Source organism: Nicotiana sylvestris, chromosome 2, assembly GCF_000393655.2.
Source record: "Nicotiana sylvestris chromosome 2, ASM39365v2, whole genome shotgun sequence".
Classification (NCBI taxonomy): Eukaryota; Viridiplantae; Streptophyta; class Magnoliopsida; order Solanales; family Solanaceae; genus Nicotiana; species Nicotiana sylvestris.
The window spans coordinates 13583372-13607980 of NC_091058.1; the positions used below are offsets into that span (position 1 = coordinate 13583372).

Sequence of the window (24609 nt, forward strand, 5' to 3'; positions counted from 1 at the left end):
GGTTGGAGTATAATACCTATAAAAAAAAAAAAAAAAAGGGGAGCATAAAGTGAGAAGAATAGTAGCCACTCAAAACAATTGTAGATATAACTTGTGAGTGAGGCACTTTATTAGTTAGTTGGATATAGAAGATCTTTTATAGTTGGAAGTCCATTAATATTTTGGGAGTTGCTGTTCATTGTTGTTGATGTTAGTTACTAACAGTAATTGAAAGCTGGCGTTGTGTACCTCTAAAAAGAGCATGTGAAAGCACATGCAGAAGGGAACCATGTCATTTTCGTTGTTTTCATTTGCACATGCTGATGTGAGATTATGGAAAACTTCCTCATCCCAACTTGTTTCCCCTAAATTATTTAGCGCTGCCTTCGCGGACTCATATATGACAATTGGTACAAAGCCTCCATAGATACTTGAGAGGAGAAAAATCACGATTTCTTGAAATTGACGTAAAGACGGTCTATTGATTGTCCATCGAGCTTGGGTGGTAAGAGCGCAACATATGATGTATGAGTTAGACGTACATCACGAATTTGAACTTTGTCACTAATAAAAGCCTGATATTAAGTAAAGAAGGATAGAAGAATGGGCTAATTATTCACCAAATTTTGAACAATGCCGCTTGGGAATTTCTCAATTATAAAGAGGAGTCTATTGAAGATGAATTTACCGATATTAAGGAGTCAATTTCAACGGTTGTTTGAAGTTGACGTTAAAATGGTCTATTGATTTTCTATATAGCTAGAATCTAGTGGTAAGAGCGCAACATGTGATGTACGAGTTAGATGCACATCACAGGTTCGAACCTTATCCTTGACAAAAGATTGATATTAAGTGGAGAAGGGTAAAGGAATTGGCCAATTATTCATGTAGAAGTATTGTGTTTTCTATCTTTTTGTTCCTTTCCATCTTATTTTGCATCACTATTTGGAGAAACTTTTTAGCTTTCAATTTTTCGTATTATTTATCCCCAAAAAATGAAAGAACGGCTCGTGTGCATTCCAAGATTGAAAAGACAATAATGACCCTAAGAATAATTAAGTTGAAATGTTTTACTCATATTACTCTTTCACTTTTTAATGTTGCGTCTATTTCTATTTTTGGGAAATTATTTCATCTTAATACACTCAATGGCATGCCTTGTAGGGATGACTACTTCATATAAAAGCTTACCTTTAATGAGGTGAGAAAAATATGAAAAGGACATGTGGGAGCTTTTACCACCTCTTTTAATTGTTGATATAATAAGGGCAATTATGGTACCTAACACCAACAACATATTCAGTATAATCCCACAAGTGGTGGGAAGGATAGAGTATACGCAGACCTTACCCATGCCTTTTAACATATATATTTTCAGGTTATGTGTGAATAGCCTTGATTTATTTTAAAATGAAAGAAAAAGAGAAACTTTTCGAACTCGAGTATGAGAAAAAACTATTGAATTAAATGAAAAGTGCAGAGGGGTTACTGTTGGAGTGTGACAACAGCAAGTGCTAGCTAAAGAGCTTAATCTAGTAGAGAAGTTCAATTCCACTCTATAAATAGCAGTCTACTCGTTCAATGCTCTTCACAATTATCTTCCTCGTAACTCTTTCAAATTATTCTCTTTTGCTTCAGATACTTTAGACAAATTATAGCAATGGCTGGGAAACTGAGCATTGTCTTGTTTGTTATTTTGGTAGTTTTTTTGGCCCAAAATCAGGTGAGCGCAAATATTTTGTGCATCCATTGTCAATGTACCTATTATTTTCAACTCGAATTATATACATATAGTTGAAAATATATTTAATGAAGTCTTGAACCCATGCGGCTCATGCATGCATTTTTGTTCTTTCAATTTTATGGTATAATAATAAATAATTTGCTGTGATCAGGTTTCAAGAGCCAAACTAGTGCTTGATCCGAAGCTGCAAACACAGAGAAATAACCAAATGGTAAAGATCCATCTTGTTTTGGGACTTTATGATTTATGAACTTTTTAACTAATTTCCGTAGCTAATTAACTATATTTATTATGTCTGCTTAATTTGCAGTATGGCGTTAGTCAGGGAAGCCTCCATCCTCAAGGTACAGACACTTCAACATGACATATGTGCAGCTACTATCCTACTTCAATCAAAATGTCTAATATTCACTCAGAACTTTTTCTTTAAAAAAAGAACAAAAAAGGAAAAAACAAAAAAATAACAGCTCGGTGCACAAAGTTCCCTATCTATATGTAGGTCCAGGAAGGGACATGACCAAATTGATTATGTTCCACACATATTATGCAATTCATGGGTGAACTCATGACCTCCTGGTCATACGGTGACAACTTTTACAGTTGCGGGGCTCCTTTCTACCTTCTTTTTGAATTTACATTATTAATGTTCTTTTTTTTGGGGGGGTAATTTACGTTGTTAACTTTCTTTCCTTTTTTGGTTGCATTGTACAGATTGTCTACCGAAATGCACGTATCGCTGCTCACAGACTTCATTCAAGAAGCCCTGCATGTTTTTCTGCCAGAAATGTTGTTCTAAGTGTCTGTGTGTGCCCCCTGGCACCTATGGCAACAAACAAACCTGCCCTTGCTACAATAACTGGAAAACCAAGGAAGGTGGCCCCAAGTGTCCCTGATTTTACCCTTCCTTCCACTACTATCTATATAATCCATCTATATATTGTGTGACAGACACCCAACTTCTGTCAGTTTTCATCTATCTGTCAAGTCTATTAACTAGCACTTGGTTCAAGTAGTCTGTGTTAGCTAGCAAATGGTCAAATTAAGCTCCAATATAACCACTTTTTGGCAAAGCCAGGAAGATTAGTTATAATGCAATGACAGTAATTATGCGCTAGCAATTGCTACTAGAAATCTGTATTCTCGTCATACTCCATGCTTGTATGCAGCCTATTGACGAGCTATGTTTATATGTAGTAGTAGTTCTTATGCTATTTGATGCAATTTCTTAAGAACTTGTATTTTAAGATATGTAATCCACATTCTATTTGGTGTTCCTTACCAATATGTGAATGATGCTCTACATTAAAGCAACTGGCAATTATCAAGAATAATGTTACAATAATAAAATGAATGGGGAGTGACAGATAGAGACTGACATACCACAAAAGAATCTGGCACAATTGAATTTGAGCGTGAACTTTTCGCCTAAATGTGTAACAAATGAAATAAATGAAGAAAACGAGGAAAGAGATAATAAGGAACCAAAGCACATGGAGAAACAATTTAGTGCCTCTTTACAATCTCAAGGACGTCCATTGAAATGGAACTGATAAGCAGTCGTCTGTTTCACAGTTTAGTTATACATGAATAATAATTCATGTATTGTCTATATGAAATGAATAGTAATGCATGTTATTATACAAGAAATAACAATACCTGAATCAGGAATTACCATGGTTAAATACTTTGACTTCAATCAAGGACGAAAATAAGCTTATATGCCTTATAAAATAGTCACAGTCTCACAGAGCATTGCATCACAAGCATATCTACTACCCAACATCTTTATATAGAGTTATAAATACGAAGTTGTTAGGTTCTTGGTACTTAACAGAAGGTAGAAGAGATGGATTACAATCCTCTTCTCCAGCATTCTCATTGGAACTTTTTTTTTTTTTGGTAACAAATGTAAATATTACCATTAACAACAAAATACCAATACACCTAAAGAGCACCTAAATTACACTACCATCCCCTAGACGGGTAGGTTAGTGCAAGTAGTAGGCCTCCAACAAACAGCTAATTACACAAGAACTTCTGTAGGATCCTATTGTATCGCTGAGCCTTTCTAGACATTCTAAGTAATTAGCTGCAAAATGCTATTTAATTAGGTGATCCATCAGCAGAGAGTAAGTCGAACTACACCAGCCCACAGCATGTGTCAAACATCGGAATCTCATCCATTCATTAACCAAGATGATCATTCAATGACGTGCATCCTTCACCTGATTGCCCTGGTAAAAGTGTCACAATTAAAATTGCCGAAAAGCTACAACATCCATTAGTAAGAAACTAAGCTAAGCATTGTTCCGGCCATTGCAGCACCTAAAGAAAAGGCATATATATATACTGAAGTCGTATTGAAACAGAGAACTGAATTTTGTCCATTTAGGCTTTTTTCAGTGAGATTTTTCTTATTCATGATGGAGTATTTAGTGATACTAGTACACTCCTGTAGTAACTAGTTGTCTTTGTTGTAATGTTGACTGATGCTTTGGTGAATCATTGTCTCATCTTAGCTTCTTTCATTTCTGAAGGCATGCTGATGTAGTGATAATTTATAAGCAGCATCCATTTATTTTACATGCTCGAGTGCTTCATACTATACCTTATTGAATTTTACAAAGTTGAACCATACAAAGCTCAGTTGAAACATCTGCTCGCGTTAAAGACAAAGGAGGAAGAATGCCTTCTGGAAATGCCACAAAATAGTATTAATTAAGAAGGTTAAAAGTATATAATCAGAAATGATTTGATGGTTCCTCCTTTTGCCCTATCAAACTTTCACCTAAAGAAGAATAGTAAGAGAAATCCTCTGGATCAAAAAATAACCCTATGGGACCTTATATAAGAAGAAAAAAAACATGGGCTACAACCTAGGCGTAATTGGTGCATTCACCTGCCACAATTTCCATGTCTCTGGTGCTGTATTCTTACTCTATCTATAGGTACAACATCCTCCTTAAAGCACAGCTCAAGAAGAGAAACAAAGTCCATCATTGAGCTTGAAATTCAAGACACCAGGTAAAATACAATAAACAAAATGACTGCTTTTGCAAAAGATCATCATTTCTTGAGAATAGTGCAAAAAAGGAAAATGACTAAGAAGATCCCCAAGCAATATGGAACTAGAATTTAACAACAATAAACTCAGTCTAATCCCACAAGTGAACTAGACTTTAACAGCACTTAAGAAAAATGCGAGTGTACCTCTTACATGTTATTAGTCACATGATTTTCTTCATCTGAGTTATTTCAGCTCCACTGTTGTTGCGTTCGAGGTCCCTTCCGTATGAAGGGACAAACTAGGCTCTTAACATAGATTTGTGCTTCAAGAGATGGAGCAAAGTTGGTAACATCCAGATATTTGATCGACTCATCCTTTGAATTGTACTTTGTGAAACGTGATACAAACTGAATCAAAATTTCACCTTCATTTGACATTAAAATCGGTGGATAAAATATATTTGCCGTAGAATCAACAGGAGACTTGATGGTAAATATCTTTACCCAAGATTCTTTTACCCCATACTCCTTCATAACCCATACATCTACATGAGTCCATGCTTCATTACAAAACGCAGAAAGATCACTCCTGAACACACCTAAACTCAAAAAACCACATTTTTTACAAGAGCAGGGCTGCTCTACCTCTGCCCATTTCTCACAAGCCAAATCAATAGAAACAATGTTCCATCCCTTGTCAAGCCAATAAAGCTTCCCATTCACAAGCTTACCCGAATGATCATCCAACAACAACCTACCTTTAAAATGATCAATACTTCTCCAAGAATTACTCTTTAGACTATATATTTTAACTTCAATACGACATAAATGTATACATCTGTAAATAGGGAAAACACCCACTACCTTGTAATCATTTTGGAACTCATCATAAGCAAAACCAAAATTAAAATCAACACATTCATCCTCATGGTAACGGCGGCTTAAATTAAGTCTATAATTACGCAATTTCTTGTACTTTCTAACTGATGGATTCCATAGAAACAAGTCAGGTAAACCGTCAAACGAATTAATGACGAGACAAATCAAACCATTAATAGAACCCACAATCCGAGGAAAATGATTGGGATTTTTACCAGGATAATCCAAGTCAAATGCCTCAGTAACAGAATTGTGAAGTAAAGAGCTAAGAGAACAGTCCTTAACGTCGCTGTTATCATTAGATACCTCAAAATAACTCCATGGTGGGTGTAGTACTTATTACTAGCGGATAATAAGAGATGGGTTTTCACAAATTCAGCGCTAGAGATTATTGCAAGCCATGATTTTGAAACACAACTAAATCGCAAGAGGGAATTGACAGGAAGCTTAACAAGATTTCTGTGATGAGTTCTGCAGGAAGGTTAGGCATAGAAAAGATTGAATCTTTTCTTGAAATGGATGGAACATGAGCTGGGTTTTGGGGTTTGCTCTGTTTTGGGTGTCGAGGGACGGCCTCATCTCTTTGTGATTCCATTTGGTTTGCTGAAACTGGAAATCTTGGAGTTGTTTTTTTGCTTATGGAGAACCCAAGTTGTTGGAAAGACTAGGGTTTAATGGTTTACCTAGTTGTTGTGAAAACCCCATGTTTTCATGCTTTTCCTCCTCCACAGTTTTACTCTTTCCCTTGGTTGTTTTTTAAGGCTGCCGTTTAAAACGTACTTTAACCTTTTGATAAAATTAAATCATGATATTAGTATAAAATTTATACTAATATTAGCTGACTCCCTTTATTTCAAATTAGATGAGGTACTGGTACTCATTTATTTTAAGTCTATTCCAATATAAATGACACATTTTTAAATTTGAAATAATTCAACTTTAAACTATTTATTTTACCTATTTTATCCTTAATAAGATGTTTTTATAACAACACAAATGTCATAGCCCCACAAAGCTTTTACCCCTTAAACTTTTAAGACCAAAAGTTTCAAAATAAAAAATTTCTTAAAATTTGTGTCAAATCAAACTAGCTCGTCGGAGAGAGTACCAAATTTTATATTGAGATTAGTGTTCCAATCTCGGTAAGCAATCAGCCCCTAAAAGGTCCTATGATTTGTGAGCACACAAAAAAATTATACTACAATTATAATACGAGGATTATACTACAAAGATTGAACAATAAGGGGTCGTTTGGTATGAGGTATAAGAAGGTATAAGGGTAGTATAAAAATTTAATACCACCTTAATACTCTGTTTGGTTAGTAAACCAGGTATAAGTTATCCCGGTATTAATTTTAACACTGGGATAACTTATACTACTTTATAGAAGGTGGGGTAATTAGCACTAGTATAACTTATACCTTCTTCTTAAAAATTATGCAATTGTCATTCTTAATACAACATACCATCAGAAAATTTTCCCTTCCTTCTCTCTAGGAAGAAGGGTGAATAGTAAATCCGTTACTATTCATCGGTCATAACTTCGGAATCCAGCAGTGGATTTTCGCAAACTTGATATCAAAAGATTCATTTTCTCTTTGCGCACAATCCCCAATTGGTTTCACCCTCAAATCCATAGCCAATTGTTACAGATCTACAAATTGGTTCGTCCATTACTGTAGCAAACAGTGTATCTGGGCAGCTTCTTCTTTTCTGTGCGATGTAGTGTTGAAACTTTTGCGTAATAGAGCCTTTCCATGGCAGCCAACGTCTCTCCCCAGCCTTTGGTTGTGGGAGAGCAGAATCCAAACTCAAATGAAGTTACTCCAAACATCAACAACTTTGTTACATATGCAGCAAGTTTGAATCAAAAGCAATCTGCCACATCTCTCACAAAAACGAGTTTGAAACCTTTTGAAATTGTTCATGGGGTTCCTACCATTCAATTTTCCATGGATGAACGTGAAGAATTTGCAAAGGAGGAAGGATTACATCAAGCAGTGATGATAAAACTGTCCAGTGACGCACCAAATTTACAGATTTTAAGGAGTATTATGCCGAAAATCTTTGGTATCAAAGGTAATTGCTTGTTCGGTTCTTTGGCTCCACGACAAATTTTAATTCGTTGTGATCAACATGAAGATTATGTTGCTTGTTTGGCAAGAGCTGTAAACTATTTTCAACATAATGGAAGGGAGCATCAATATAGAGTTTTCCCATGGAGTGTTGGATATAATCCAAACCAGGAAACTTCGAAGGTGGCTATTTGGATTTCTTTGCCGAATTTGTCGCCTGAACTGTTTGCTCGTAAGCCTTTATTGTCCATTGCGGCTGCTATTGGAAAACCAATCGCAATTGATAAGGCAACACAAGTTAGATCTCGTCCTAGCACAACAAGAGTCAAGGTTATCATTGATTTACTTGACAAACTTCCTGAAAAGATTAGGCTTCAATATCTTGATGTTAAAACTGGTAAGATTGTTGAGGATTACCAGGAAATTATCTATGATAATTTGCCTTTGTATTGTGGCCATTGTAAGCATCAAGGACACGAAGAAAATCAATGTCGGCGCTTAAAAGGAAAGGCAGTTCAAGCAGCTCGTGTTTGTGATGAGAATGAGCATCAAATAGTTGAAAAATTGCAGGGTGATGCAAGAGATTTTTTGAATGCTAAGAGAGCTGGGAAACAACTTATAGAAGGATCAGAAAATGATAAGAATGCTAGGCAGCAAGTGTGTGATGATTTGAGTAAAAGAGTAGATGCAACAGGGGTTAGAGGTGCTGTGCAAGTAAAAAAAACTGATGTTAATATCCCTGATGGTGCACAAATTCTCAGCAATTCTGGGATCTCAAAGAGTGTCGCTATTATTCCTGTCGATCGTGCCTTAGCTAGGAATCGAGGGAATGGCAGTAGTATAGGGACAGTAGCGGGAGGTGATCGACCTATTAATGGTATAGGTGAACAAATTGATAATGCAGCAGGATACAAAGCTATTATTGTGAATGAGGAGGGCCAGGAACATGTAAGTACTGAGGCCTTGGAGTGTGCTGATGCTACAGTCTGTAAGGCTGTGAATATGGAAAATTCAGCTGCAGGTGTAGCAGGGGCAGGACATAGTGGTGTAGGTGCACATTCGAAGTCTACTACTGCATTGAAAACAACTGTTGATCATGTTGTTGCACTGGTTGAACCAGTTGAGAAATCAGCAGCAGCAGGTACAACTCCTGTAGATGTATCTACTGCTGTTTTAGTTCCAGCTGAAATTGTTTCAACACCTACTGATGCTGAAAAAGATACAAAGGAAGCTGGGCAGCAAATTAGTAAGAATAACTGGACAACGGTTTCCAGCAAAAAAAGCACTCCAAATAGAAAAAAAATGATGCAGGTTGAGAAGCGACAAAATGCTATAAATAGCAGTGTAGCAGAAGTGTCAAAGGGCGAGCTTGTACCAAGGGCCAACACTCCTACGATTCTTTTTTCCAGTTCACAAGTGGAAAACATTATCAAACAGGCCCAGGCAGAAATGGTAATGAACACCACCTTGGTTAAACAACCAATGGTGACTTTGAACACATCCGTGTTTGATGTCCCTTCTCAGTCAGTAGAGTCTTTTGGGGAGTTCAAAGGTGAATCTGGGCAGCTTGTCCTGTCAACTGGGAACAACAATGAGGTTATCCAACAAAAGGTGAAGGAAATGGCTATCAATTCTAAGTTGTGGCGTGAACAACGAGAGAAGGATGATGAAGATGATTGGGGTGATGGGTTTGCTGGCTATTCATCTGAAGAAGGTGAGCAGGAGGTTGATCAGGAGAGTGCAGGTGAGGAGATCGATCCTCCAGTAATGCCAAAGCCTCATGAGGCAACAACATCAAGTCCCACGACCAAATTGAACATTCATGCTCCTATTTTCATCCCCAGAAACTCTCCTACTGCTGCTATGCCTGATGCAGCAGCTGCAAGGTTGGTTAGCGCTGCGGAAACATGTGCCAAGCAGGCCACTCCAGGTGTTAATACAAGTCAAATTGTGATTACACCAACACTTAAAATGCAGCAGCAACAAAATGATCTGCAAGCCTCAACTAGTATGCATACTGGTGATCGCACAACAACAACAAAACCAAATTCTGGGCAGCAGCAACTCACAACAACTACTCCAATTATTTTGGTTGAGGAGAGACAACTGCTTGATGCAATTGTAAGTACTGCTCCTCTACTTTCTTTAAGTCAAACAGTCTCTTGCACTGGTCGTGGGAATGTGAGCAGGAACAAATCACAAAAACAACAACAAAGTACGGCAAATATGGTTCATGCACAAGCTGGAAATACATTGATGACTCAAGGTGTTTCTCAACACATGCCAAATCCAATTTTGGTAGGTAGAGATATATATGAAGAAGGAGAGGAAGATGATATCTTAAATCAATGCCGGGAAGAGGCATCAAGAAAAGGTGACCTATCACCTATGCATAGTGGAAAAATAAAAAAAGCACATACAAGGAAAAATAGTTGGGACGACAAGGTCAGTGATTTTTTAAATGTTAGGCGAGCTCCAATGAGAGTTGCCAAACAAAAGAAGGATGCCCCAACTATCTCAACGAGGTCCAACCATTCAAAAAAGAAATGATGATTTTTGAATACTTTTTGAACACGGTTGAGGAACACAACAAAGAACTGCAAATTGAAGATTTTACATGTTTGGAAAAGAAGGGACATGAACCAAATTGGTACTTCATTCTATTATACCACTTTATTAGTATTCTCATTTGTAATATCATCACAGAGTATGTTATAAACTCTGTGATGATCATTGAATATTTGGTACTCTCCAGTTCTTATTTTTTACATGCGTGCTAGTAGGTGAGGCCTTTTCATTGCCTCAATAGGATTAGTAAGGTAAGGTTTAGCCCGGTTTGAGTTGCCTTGGTCTTATGCCTTTGGAAAAATATCCACACGGCTATGAGATTATATGCCCTCGTGAGACATTGCCGGCAGCTACACCATGAATCCTCTACATGAGGCTGCCATCTTAACGCAATGTGAGGCGCAGAGGAGTGATTATATAGCCAAGGCATATAGGTAACAATACCGGTGCTATTGTCCCCCTTATTTGTACTGTTCCTAATTGTTGTACTTTTATTTTCATTTATTAATAATAAAAAAAAAAAAACTAGCCCTAGGCGCTTGCCTAGCGGATTGCCAAAAAAAAATACAACATACCAAACAATGAATAAACAACAATCTCAACATAATTTATTCCAATTTAACTTATACCGGTATAAATTGTATTCCAACCAAACGACCCCTAACAAGATTATTTAGTGAATACACTCTATTAGTAGATGTTTAGTTTATTTATTAAAAATAGGATATATGGGGTATCATATAATACATGTGTTTTGTTTAAACTAGATAAACTTGAATAAATTTTATTTTCAGTTTTAACTATGGTCAAATACTTTGACTTCAATCAGGGACACATTCGCTTATATGCGTGGTCATGGAACATCGCATCACAAGAATCTCTGCTACTCAATATCTTCTATATACAGTTCTAAATAAGAAGCTGTTAGGTTCTTGGTGCTCAACAGAAGGTACAAGAGCTGGATTACAATCCCCTTCTCCGGCATCTCCTTGCTCACCAACCTCCCTCCCCTCCCCCACCCCAAAAACAAAAACCCTACCCCTCTTCCTATTTTTTCCTCCTCTTCAAACAACCATCTTTCATGGAAAAATAACGCCCGCAATATCAAGATTGGTGTTCCAGCCAAGCATAAAGCCTCTCGGATGTGAGCCCTGTGCTATTTTCCCCTCAGGCACATTCCTGTTCTGGAAATTTATGCAAGATCTCCAATCAAGCAGTAGGTGATATTCAGTTAGGTAATCCAGCAGCAGCCGTAAATCAGATACACCATCCCACAGCATGTGTCTGAACATCGGAATCTCATCCATTCAATAACCAAGACGATCATTCAGTGAGGTTCGTCCATCACCTGATTGCCCTGGTAAAAAGTGTCACAAGTATAAGTAATATTGCCAAAAACTCAAACATCCTTTAGTAAGCAACTAAGTTAGGCATGAAGAGACAGGTGGCTTACCTTCAGGAGGAACCCAAGAATCATAGTCGGTCTCACTCTTGAGAAATGATGGTCTCTCTGGACCAAGCACCTTCTTGTGCTTCTTCTTAGCGTTCCTGATTTGACTTTCACGGGATACGTCATGTCCACTATGTTCCACCTCACCATCAGAAACATGGTATCTTTGAGAATGTCTCAACAGCAGAGCAACCGCATCTTCCGCTTTCAGATCAGCTCCAGAGGATTGTTGAGAATCTTTGAGTTCAGTGGCATCAGACTTTTCCACTTGCTTGCGCTTCCTTATTATCAGTCCAGGAGCTGCATTTTCAATTCCAGAGTCAGCAGTCAACTGTGTAACATCAGCTTTTTCCAAAATTTCATTCCTGTCTTTGTAGTCAACAAATTGATCATTTTCTTGAAGTTCTATCGGGCTTTCAATTATTGCCTCTTGTTTTTTCTTTTCCTCTACAGCACCAAGCCATTGGGGTTTACTAGCAGTGTATACAACATTTTTACCACCAGATATATCAGCGGCAATCTCCTTCTCTGTTTCTTGACTCGATGTACAGTTTGCATCAACGGTACCCTGTTTCTCCATTAAATCCTTAGGTTCTACTCTGTCTTTTTTGTTCTTTTCTGGCGGTGGCTGCTGATGGACACTTGGTGTGATGGTTTTGGTCAAATTCGTCTTTGGTTCTTGTACTTTCAGCTCCCTCTTTTTAGCAGCCTCACCACTAGGATCAGCAATCTTTAGCAAGTAGAGTACCCTGTCCAACTCTGATTGGAGAGTGGAGAGTTCCTTATGAACCTTTTCCTTCTTTTCATGAGCTGGAATCAGAAACAAAAAGCCCATGTTAAATTCTAATAAACATCTATTTGAACGAGGAACCTGAATACAACCATGGGATATCCATCCTTTCGTTGTGAGAAATGATTCTTGCTTATTTTAATGCACATACATAAAAATATGGAAGTGTTACTGGTGGAGAAGTTCCTGCTACTCCATTCCGCAGATATGCATGTTGACAAATGAACAAAAGCAATTCAATCACATTTCTTTTTGTTAAATGCTAAATCATATTCCTAAATTAAGCATATAGTGTGTGTGTGTAGAACAATCACAAACTTGTCAAGAACTTAATAGTACCAATCATTAGATATGCTACCATGATGAAAAGAAGAGACAAGTAAAGGACTAGTGCATGACAAGATAGAAGACACCACAAATACTCCACAAGCTTTGAAACATTTAAATGAAATCTCAAATTTATAGGAACCTTAAAAAGAAACCAAAATAATACCTCTAATGTGATAAGACATAAATGTTAGAAAATCAAGACAATTTCGGAGTTTGCTAAAAGAAACACGCACCTAGCTGCGAGGAAAGCCCAGACATGTAAGCATCTAGTTCATCTCCAGCTTCAACCTCACATTCCTGACCTGTACCATCCTTTTCATCTAGAAGCAATCTTCTCGTGTCTTCCATCTGCCTGACAATGTTGTCCTTCTTATCAAGAAGAGAATCAGCTGTCTCAATTGCCTGATTTTCACCACTTTTTCTCTTCGAAGGCTTCTGTGTCCGATCATAGAACTCATCCTCCTCACTGTGTGTAAAGAAATTCAAGTTCACCGTGTTAATGCGGTAGCTAGCTCTACTCGATAATGACAATCCCAAATATAGCACTACATCCAACCTTACTTAGATCATTTCAAGCAACAAGTACTGCGGAAAGCATTTACCACACAATGAAGTTTGTTGAAATTATTGAATATCTGCAAATTACATACTAACCTCGTGTTGTCAACGCGCTACCTCTACTCACTAAAACAAAATCATGACAATCCCAAGAGTGGTACTAAATCCAAGTTTACAATGATCATTTCACGCAACACGTACTACATAAAGCATTACCACACAATGAAGTTTGTCAAAACAATTGAAGATCTGCAAATTATGTACCTCGAAATCTCTTCTTCTTCTTCAGGCGCTTTTTTCTTTCCACGGGATGTCATTCCAGTACGTGCACCGAGACTTTCACGTATGCTCTCATTTAAAGTCTCTTCCAAGTTTTCAAGCTCTTCCATTAGCTGAAAGAATTTTAAGCACATGGATTAAAGAAAGTGGCTTGGCTACCTTAAGAAATTGCTAAGTCAAAAACATTCTGTGTATTGTAGTATTAGTCCTTAGTAAAAAGGGGTTAAATGAACATGTGATATGCATCGCCAAAGAGAATAAAAAAATAGGAGTACTAAAGACAAAGAAAGAGAAAATGAGAAAGGATCTATCAACCTGTGATATCCTCTGTTCATTACGAGCAATTTGAGTTTGTTGTCCCTGTGTCAATCCACCTTGAGCAATATCCTTAGCCCGAATGGCATCTATCTCTTTTTTCATATGAGCAATCTAAAACCAAAGGAGTTACAATAAGAAGAGCATAAAATTGCAAAGAATTACTTTCCTGAAGAGGTCCTTATTATGCGCTCCATCCGTCCCATTTTATATGACTATGACCAGAAGTAGTTGACATCATTCCACTAATAACATTATTTTATACAACTTACACAAATTTCAAGAATTCAAATACATTTAGCTAATCAAATATGAAGGTTGTTGTCATGTTCTCATTAAACTAACTTTTCAACCCATACTTCAATATCTTTTTAGTACCTTTTATTTTTAAGAACGATGGTTTCTGGGTAAGCTTTTGGTCACCTCAATTATTACTCCAAGTACCTGCTACCTCCCACTGGCACAAGTATTCGTTAACTCTATCCACTAAGGTTAAGCATATGGGGAAAAAATCACCTAGTGTTTTTGTCTTTGTTGGGATTTGAATGTTTCCGAGGTTTGCACCTACTTCATTTACCTCTAGGTCACACCCTTGGATGCTATTATCTAGTACTAACTAAGTTTCCAACCAAAAACATTCAGCTAATTTGTTGCATTCAGTCAATGCCAGCTTGAAACTGCCAAGAGATAAAAGCAACTCCAAGAGATGCTCTCTACTATTTCACATATTCTCCTCTAGCTAAGAATGTGGTCTCTTTTCTACACTCCACGCCTGGTCATGATTGTTATACCTGGAACGAAGAAACTCTCAGCTTCTCTAGGCTAATTATTAAGATCCTGGCAGGAAATAGTCATACAAACTCCTCAGCATTATCTGTTTGAAAGAATACCAGTACAAAAATAATACAAAGGAAAGAAGGGGAAAACAAGTGATCTGCCTGACTTTTGCTCTTTACTTTTTTTTTCTTTTGGAGTGGGGTGGAATTTATTTTTTTTGGGGGTGGGGGTGGGGGTGTAATAACCATTATTTGAATATGAACAGACACAAAGAGACAGCAAACAGCCTTCATAGTGCAGTTTTGCTGAACAAAATTACTTTTACTGATAAAAGGAAAAACTGATTAAGCAGACTATTAAGACCAGATGATACTGCCAGTCAACCTCTATTATGAATATAGCTCCCTCGATCTACAATAGCTAATATAAATGCACTAGTACATGAAAGAAATAGTAACATAGAGAACTTAAGTAAATTGCTACCTTCTCAAGTCTTTTCACAACTTTTTCACGTGTTTTTTCCTGCTTCTCTGTAAGTTGTCCCTTGTAAGTTTGCCAAGTTATTTCGTCAACTTCATCCTAGCATCAAAATCAATTTTGATTAGCACGCATGCTATAAGAATTCAAAAAATGAATAATAGCAGGAAAACTGTGCAGTGTGCAAGGGACCAACGCCCGGACGAAGAGTATATTTCATCTATAACAGGTGAAAGCAACCAAAGCAGTCAGCTAATTGCACAACCCAGTGACTCCCATTCCTTGAGAGTATTACTTATCAATGAGTTGACTATGTATCTTTACATTGTCAAAGGTGTTGCTGAATATTTTTGATACGTGATCAATTTTTTATAAGAAAAAAGAATGACTGTTTAGGAATTGGGCTCTGCACTTGTCCAACCCCACCTAGAGAGGAAAATCTCAGAAAAAAGAGAGAAGTCAAAGAGAGAACATCGTTATGTGTATATGCGGTCAACATCTCCAAGAAATCTATCCGTAATAAGGCCAAGAGCAAAACCACTCATAACTGTTATCTAAAAAGTAATCTACCATTCCCCAAATACCCTAAAGGAAAATGAAACAAACAAACTGACCTCGTTCTCCTCAATAGCATCTTCACCCATTCCCCATGAGATCCCGTCTGCACGAGATGCTTCCAGTTTTGCACGGAGAAGTGATGCTTCCATGTCTTGCACGTCTTCCCGGATCTTAGATTGTTTTATCCTCTTCAGGTCAGCTTCCTTCAATACAAAAACGAAGTAATGCTTTTGGAACAGGTCGTTAATTCTTATGGAAGTGCTCTTTTTCTTTAATTTTTGACCTTGATTTGTTAAGTACATATCATTTGTTTCATTGATCAATTCCCATAGAAGTTCTTGACAAGAAAGACTACATTGCACAAGCAAGACAAGCAGGAGTAATAGTATAAAATGCTTAAAGAAATAAAGAGAAAATAAAGCACGAGAAAGGAGATGCAGTAGCAGAACTGTCATACCGGTGGCATCAGGTCAGTTGGTCCTTGGAATATATATAACCGTGACGAGCTGTAAAAAAGTGAAGAACATCAGAATGATGCCAAAACATTATAACACCACTAGTAAGAAAACTCTTTCTTCCAATTAAGAAGTTAAAACAAAGCAAAGACCTTTAAAAGTAACCTTGACTATATGGAAAACATAAAAAACCCAATACTAGGAGAAGAGCAGAAAATTCTACTGAATACTGATTTTAATAATAAAAGAAGAAAAGATCTACGTTCTAAGCGAATATTGCACAAGGATTCGACAAGATTCTTTTTGTTGGATTCAACGAGGATGCCATTTTGCTTTTCAGGGGAGTAAACAAGTCGGAGTCATGACTTACAGTCCAAATCGAAGGACGTCACCAACATGCAGCTCCATATAAATTCTCTTCTCCACCTAGTAATATGCAAACGGGCAAGCCATTAGAATATGTTCTTTACTGATTCAAAAAGATGAAATCACTCCATAATAAACAATGGAAGTGGAAATAAGAATCTTGGCCGTAACATTTAATTGCTGAACAAATAATAATTGAATAGATATCAATTATGGGCAATTTCATTTTCCACTGAAGCACCAAGTCAGCACACAAATTTCTCCTCGCTTTCTGTTTTTATTACACGGCACTAGTAGTGGATTAAAAAGGAGTTTGAGAAGTGCTTCAATTGATTAAAAACTAGAGCCGCACATAGAACCAAATGAATCCCTGAAGCATAAGCTGAATGCATCCAATTATTTAATTGAATTTTTTTCTTATAAAAGATTCTTTATTCATCTGAACCTCCTTAGCTGTAATATATTGCGAGTTAAATGGAATAATATAAAGGTATACAAAGATACGCTAAAGTACCTGATTTTTGTTAATGAATGTCCCATGTGTACTGCCAAGGTCATAAAGATAAGCATTGCCACTTCCCTTGAACTGCAAAACTGCAAAGAGAATGTGTTACAGGATGAATGCTAATGATAGATCTTAAAAACAAAGTTACAAAAACTGCAAACAGAGTCGTTTATATAGCAGTGGTAGAAGTGAAGAATGAATACCAGCATGGAAGCGAGAGATGGTCGGGTGTTCAAGGACAAAGTCGCAAAGATCAACACGACCAAACATGTAAGCCCCCTTCTTGTGCCTGTAATAACAGTAAAAGGTGATACAATACCCTTAAAGAAAATAAAAGCCTAGCAACTAATAAAAATAGTGAAGCCTAACAGAATTTCACAGACAACGCAAATGAACCATCCTTTCCGTAAGAGAGGCACGAATAGTAAGAGAGCTGCAGAAATACGTACAGAATGTTCTAACTATTAAATTTAATAGTTTTATTATAAGCAACTAACAAAAATAAAATAGCACTTGATTAGAAACTCCATAACCACTTCAAGTAGTTTCTGGCAAGAGATTCAGTTTTTCTAAATAAGTATCTAGCAAAAGATTCAATTTATTCCTAGATTTTATTTTTTTTGGGAATAACGTGGTACCTGCTACCTCCCCCCCCCCCAGGTACCGGAAAACTCTGTCCACCAATCAATTTGATAACGTAACAAGAATGGACTTAAAGAAAAAGCATAAGAGAAGAAAAAAGCTTATGATGAGCCAAAAATCAATTGCATTGAAGTTTGCGGAAACTTACACGTCATATTGATCAATGATGGAGCCATCTTTAAGCACTTCCAGGTAAAACTGATGACAGGGACGCCCACTCCACGTGGGAATGGTGTAGGGAACTGCAGCAGCACCGGATCGTTGCTCTTGCTTCTGGTCTTCCTTGATGTTTTTACTACTTTGGGAGGAAACAGAGCTCGAGCTGGAGTCATCGCCACTTCCAGAAGGTTCTGTAGAGCTTTGAGGAATAACAGGGGTGTCCGATTGGGACTTCTCTTGCGACGAATTTGGGTCTGAATTGCTTAGAAATTTCGGAGGTGGAGGTTTCATTGAAGTCTGAGTTGAGCTTGAAGTCGAAACAACGTCTTGGTTTGAACCAGGAGTTTCCATAGCGGTGGCGGTAGCGGTGTTAGGGTTCCGAGACGGCGGAGGGTCCATGTCAGTCGTCATTCTAAGGCGGGAGAGAGCGGGGAGCGGCCAAGGGGAACGAAGATCAGCTGTAGCGGGGCTTAGGCAAATCTTGAAGCTGCGGGTCTGGGATCAAAGCGGAGCGACCCAAAAAGAGAAGTCGGATCCTTAAACTGTTTTGTACAGGATTACAGGAGACAGGACACGTCTATAAATAGTTCAAATTCATATTATTCAAATGTTTTTTTTTTGGACCCCAGAAAACCCACGGCCGCTACAGCCTCGGCTGTGCGTACTGGGTAAACCTCCGCTGTGTTAATAGCCTTGCAAACCACACAGGGATGTAAACCGCACTAAGCAAGCACCGTGCAACAGGCTCAGACCCAGAGGGCATTAAGGGGGGGATCAAACCCGCGTTGCCCGTGTGGACAACTCCCTCCAAACCCAACTGGGTCGTCCCTTCGGGACTATTATTCAAATGTTAATAAGCAGTGACATTATGAGCCCGTTTGAATTGGCTTGTTTTAAGTGCTTTTAAGCTAAAATAATTTTTAAGGTATTTTGTAGTGTTTGGATAAAGTAAAAAAATGCTTTTAAGCATTTATTTTTAAGTTAAAATAACAAAAACAAGTCAAAAGCAAAAAGTTAAAATTCCTAACTTACAGCTTAAAGCTATTTTGACTTAAAAGTCACTTAAAACAAGTTCATCCAAACGGGCTCTATATTTTGTCTTTTCATTTTTCAATTATTATTTTATTATTTTTATTTACTATGATAATAAAAGGCACAATCCACCATGAGTATTTGAAATTTTGTAACAAATTGTATACCCTTGTATAAATCATAGACATATAATAATATCTTCTTTATATTATAAAATTATTATTTTTAATAATCGTGGTGTTTGAGTCATACCAATAATAAATTTTGACAACTCTTGTTCTAAATAACAAAATATTATAATTTTATATTATAAAAATTGAAATGAGCATTGCATGTATTAAAGTTAAAAAGAATTGTAATAAATCAAAATTCTATATTGCTATATTAATCCTTATGTTCTGGAATATGCAATATAATATTAAATAGTTAATACTTAAAATTTAATTCAAATAGCCTAATTGTGCATATAAAATTTCTGTTAGAGCATCACATCACAAAAGTCGTATAAAATAAATATGTTATATTTTTCATCTTTTGTTCCTTCCAGGACAATCACATAATATTTTAATACTAAGATCCCAAGATTATCGAGTAATATGACATGCTAGTTACAGCTTGTTTGGATGGTTGTTACATATCGTTTCATGGTGTATCGTATCGTATTGTATTGTAATGTACTGTATCGTTTGATAAATACAATATTTGGATGGATTGTGACTGTAAGCACGTGATTTTTGCTTTACGAGCAATCGCTCCAAAAGAAAATAAAAATAGTGACAAATGATTTCGCGGTACAATTTTTCGAGTTTTCCGTGACATGTGTTGTTAGTCATTTATGGGTCTGTCCGTTTTGCATCTAGGCATTATCAAACAAAAATACAAAAAATGCCTGTCGTTAAAAGAAAATTCAAAAAATGTGTATGTGTGCATCGTTCGTTCTCAGCTGTGAGCTAACCATTTTTATTTTTATTTTATTTTTTCATTTATGTGTGTTTATCGTTGTGGGTATCACTCAATATGTGTGTAGGTTTATTTTAATTTTTACATTGTTTTAGGAATTTTTGTTTAATTTGAAAAAAAAAAAAAAAGAGAAGGGAAAAGGAAAATCTGATTTGGGCCCCGAAACAAGGCCCAAAACCAAAGTACTGATCCAGTCCAAGACGAGCCTGCCCAAACACGGACTCAAACGACGCCGTATCGGCGTCCCTACCAAAGCCGTTGATCTGATTCAAACGAACGGTCCAGATCAGGCTGTTCAACTCGCCTCAACGACGTCGTTTCAGGCAAGATGATCTAAGCCGTCCAACCCCATTGATCCAACGGATCCAGGCCCTCCTCTAAACCCGTCAACATGACCCGATCCATGCCCTTTACCCGGTCTCACCCACCATCACGCCCAAACGACACCGTCTTTCCTAAGTGGATGGATCCTGGCCATAGATCTCACTTGATCCAACGGCCAGGATCTAAACCCTCAATACATATATAAGCTCTCCATTACACCCCACGCCCCCCAAACCAAACCCCACCTTCCCCACTGTACACCCTCGTCCCAAACACAACCCCTTCTCATCCTCGAACCCTAGCAGCCGCCCCAGTATCCCTCGCCATTAAAGCCGGCGGCATGAACGCCGATGACCGCCTCCTGAACACCCTAGGACCACCTCACTGTCCTGAACACGAATCCACTAACCACGAGCCTCGAATCACTTTCGTTCGTCTCGAATCTTCATTTGAAGATTTGAGTCGAACCCGGATCTATGCCAAACCACCCCATCTTCATACCAGACACCCCCCTGACCTTCCTCGTGACCAAACCAAGCTTGGTTTGGTCCGAATCTACCCACAACTCCTTAAAAATCAGATCTGGAAATCCAGACCTTAGGACACATGCACCTGGGGAACCCGGCCAGTCTTGACAAGGGTTTGAGGTCTAATAGACCTTAATCAAGGTGTTCTCATGTGAGAACACCCTGATTAAAGTTTGTTCGGCCTCAAGGGTTCGAAGTTGAATCAGAATTTGGGTCATTTTTGATTTCAAACCTTTTTGGTAAGTTTTTCTTTCTTTTGTTTTAGTTCTAATTAAGCTGTCAGCATGTTCTGTTGTGTTTGTTTGTTATGTTGTTATTTTTATTTCGGATTTCTTCCATCTCTGTTAAAGGCCTTTTATTTGGTCGATTGTCTTCTGTTTGTTCTGAATACACTCTGTGATAAACATGATCGTCAGTTAGATTAATCGTCAAAGGAACTAATTCATATAGGCCCAGTAATTTAACAAGAGTTGTCTGATACCCTTTAGGTCCCCGAACGTATTGTTTACATGAGCGACTGATCATTACCTGCTATAATTAGTATAGTCGACTCGATAAATGTTGTTGATTAGTTTTCTATAACTAATGAATCGAATGAGCTAATAACGTCACAGGACTAATTGAACGTTGCCACTAACTGAATGCCCCAACATTGTTTAAAATGGTTTGTTTGCATTGTGAAAAATGACTGGAAAGGTTCAGTCCAGGCAGCTTTGAATTTGAACTTTCATCAGTTCAAAACTGCCCTGATGCTGCAATAGGCAGGGCAGTAATAATCAAGGTTAAGCAGGGGTATTCTAGGGTGTTAAAAAGGACAGAAAGATTAGTTTAAATGAGCTGACAAGTAGGGTACTAATTTAGGATTAAACTAATACCAATGGGGAGCAAGACATAAGAGTATGGGGTTTAAAATGAATAATAAAATGATGCCCATAACTCTTGATTAAACAAAAACCAGGCGTGGGGAATAAAAGGGCTGGCACCAAAAGATGCTTAGGCATGGGCTTTAAGGGGTATGGGCAGACTGCAAGTTGCAGATGAGGGCAGCTTAGCTGCACTTGGTCACTTTGGCTTATAAATAGGCCAGTGAAAAACTTAAAAAAGGGGGGCTGGACTTTTGAGTCTTCAGAAAGAAAAACTTTAGTCTGAAGGGAGGTCTAGTGAGTCCCAAATCACAATAGCGTAAACACAAGGTAGTTTCCAATAGACATTGTAACCAAACACTGCCTGAAAGTTGTACAAGAGTGAGTATTGGTCAAAGATGTCTTGGCCAAGTTCTGTTGCTTGCATTGGCTGAGTTGTTTGTTGGTTGTTGAACTGTTAGTTTTACTGCATTTGAACCCTCAGTTACTGCTGTTATTTCCTTACTCTTTCCTGGGATTGCTGGCTTGGTTTCGACTATCTGCTAGTCCTTGTATTCTGGGAGATATTGTTGGTTATCTGTGGCTGTGGAAAACACTTGGTTTAGTTGGTTGTTGCTGTGTTGTTGCTGTGTGTCTGCTGCTGCTGTATTTACTGCATACTGCCCAGCTGATCATTCCTTTCTTCTTTTGTTCTCTATACCAGGTACACACCTAATACACTGTCAGATGTAATTGGAAATTGAGGATGAATACAAAAATGAGAAAACCTGAAGAATGTCTTTTATACGTAGATTGTTGCATTAAATATCATGTAATGTAGAATGATTTTTTATTTTGGTTTGGATGCTGGAAGCAGCTTGCCCGCCTAGTAAATATCAATGTATGGGGATTGAATGTTAGTTGTATATGTAGGCTGTTAGATGAATATTCCTAATGCAGTAGGTTGTATCCCAGACTTAGGTTTAAATTGTGTAACATACTCTTTAATGTAGGCCAGGCATGTAAACTATCCACTATTAGTATAGTTCTTTCCCCTTTTGCTAGTTTGTCACATATAAATTGATAAAGAACAAAGAATCAGTTCTAGGCCTCCACCCCAGGAAGGCCGAGCCCAAATCGAAAATCAGCTAGGCCTGTATCGGAAAAACAGGGCCCAAGTCGGGCCATCTCGCATGAGCTGGGTTTGGGCCCATAATTTGCGACTAGTTGTCCATAAATGCAGTCACGTTTTATTATTCTGTAGTAGCACTTTAAATCCGGTTTTATAATCAACTAAGGCTATTTACTGCTTTCAATTGATAGAGACAAACACGACGAGAAACATAGTTGCTATAGGATATCCCTTAAAAATAACAACGAGATGAGCCTCGATAAAAATAAACAAAACGCAGATACGGGGCCCTTGTTAAATGCATATTAGTGAAGCATTTAGTTTCCAGGACGGGTTGTTTAGCAAATCTCACAACTCTCCTAAAAATAACAATACGTTAGACTCTTTAGGACGCGCCTTAATAAATCTTACCTTCTTAAACTCGGGTGCGCATTTATGTGACCCAAATCCAATTCTCAACGGAGTCGAAATGTGTTTCTAATCACGGGTACATTGATTGTGACGTGGTTCGAGATGCGTGTCCATGACGTTGCAAATTCATTTTTTTTTTAAAAAGAAAAATAAGAATGAGATGAGCCTCGCCAAATAAAAATGCAAATTGCGGGGCCCTCAGTAAATATTTGTTTTAAAAATTGTTTAGACTTCGGGATGGACCGTTTAGTAAAATTCCACGGTCCTACCCAAAATAAATACGCTAGTCGCTTTAGGCGCGCCTTTAATAATTTAATTTCCTTAAAATCGGGTGCACATTGATGTGACCCAAATCCAAATCTCAACGGAGTCAAAGTGTGTCGACGACCGCGGGTACATTGATTGTAACGCGGTTCGAGATACATTTTCACAACGTTGCAATTCTTGATAAAAACAGTAAATGATAAAAGCGGTTAAAAGTTAAATTTTGCACATAAGTTCACACTTGTATAAAATCAGATAATCAAGCCGAATATAACAGTTGAGCGACCGTGCTAGAACCACGGAACTCGGGAATGCCTAACACCTTCTCCCGGGTTAACAGAATTCCTTATCCGAATTTCTGGTACGCAGACTGTAATATGGAGTCATTCTTTTCCTCGATTCGGGATTAAAATTGGTGACTTGGGACACCCTAAATCTCCCAAGTGGCGACTCTGAAATAATTAAACCAATCCCGTTTCGATTGTCCTTTAATTGGAAAAAACTCCCCTGCGCCCCTCGGGTGCGGAAAAAGGAGGTGTGACAGCTTTGGCGACTCTGCTGGGGATCTAACCCAGAACCACTGGTTCAGGGTTAAGAATTCGAGCTTAGAATAATTGTTATTATTTGGCTTTATTTATTATCTGATTTTATTATTATTTGTTTTAGCCTAAATGTGCAAAATGCTACTTTTACCGCTTTGATATTATTTGAACTGTATATAAACTGTGCCGAAACCCTTCTCTTCTTACCTCTGGGGATGTGCTTACTGGTTGAGACTCCCTATTCTGTTAGTGTCGTACCCTAAATAAAAGAGGCTCGGAAAGTTTCTAAGCCGGCTGGCCTTTTGGTTCCCGGAAAGGAGCTCCTTCCTCAACTCGAGTTGTCCGCTCGGGTACACTGTCTAGAACACCGACCCAGGTTTTGAACATAGAATAACGTGACTTCATGCCGGATCCCTAGTAGGAACGCTTATTTGCATCATGTTGCATATGACTTAGGGGACTCAACACAGGGGTTGGGTCCGTCTAGGACTAGCAACCTGATATGAAAAGACCATTCTGATGCATCCTATTGTTGTCCGTGCATTTATTTGTCTCATGCCCGCATGCTGACCGGGTGTTTGAATATTTGGAATATTGTGGAAAAACAAAGAGTGAAATAACGGTTAGGAATTGATTGTTTATTGTTGAAAAAAAGAAAAAAAA

The 24609-nt window shown here is 37.8% G+C and overlaps 3 protein-coding genes across 3 annotated transcripts; 1 reads left to right on the forward strand and 2 right to left on the reverse strand.

Moving 5' to 3' along the window:
- Window positions 1-1366: 1366 nt before the first annotated feature.
- On the forward strand, window positions 1367-3005 carry LOC104225150 (protein GAST1-like). The gene is made up of 4 exons (XM_009776922.2): window positions 1367-1702; window positions 1875-1934; window positions 2034-2067; window positions 2435-3005. Exons 1-4 carry the CDS (start codon window positions 1640-1642, stop codon window positions 2614-2616), a joined length of 339 nt encoding a protein of 112 aa, XP_009775224.1. The 5' UTR covers window positions 1367-1639; the 3' UTR covers window positions 2617-3005.
- Window positions 3006-3704: 699 nt separating this feature from the next.
- LOC104225152 (F-box/kelch-repeat protein At3g23880-like) lies at window positions 3705-7367 on the reverse strand. Its single transcript, XM_009776924.2, has 3 exons — window positions 7286-7367; window positions 4934-5943; window positions 3705-3957 (listed from the first exon to the last, which is right to left on the reverse strand). Exons 1-2 carry the CDS (start codon window positions 7365-7367, stop codon window positions 4979-4981), a joined length of 1047 nt encoding a protein of 348 aa, XP_009775226.2. The 3' UTR covers window positions 3705-3957; window positions 4934-4978.
- A 3636-nt stretch (window positions 7368-11003) lies between these two features.
- Window positions 11004-18456, reverse strand: LOC104226155 (uncharacterized). The gene is made up of 12 exons (XM_009778054.2): window positions 17902-18456; window positions 17315-17400; window positions 17121-17200; window positions 16611-16666; window positions 16243-16291; window positions 15842-15988; window positions 15234-15329; window positions 13974-14087; window positions 13644-13771; window positions 13055-13287; window positions 11705-12511; window positions 11004-11608 (listed from the first exon to the last, which is right to left on the reverse strand). The coding sequence occupies exons 1-12, from the start codon at window positions 18321-18323 to the stop codon at window positions 11559-11561; spliced, it is 2268 nt and encodes a 755-aa protein (XP_009776356.1). The 5' UTR covers window positions 18324-18456; the 3' UTR covers window positions 11004-11558.
- Window positions 18457-24609: the final 6153 nt, after the last annotated feature.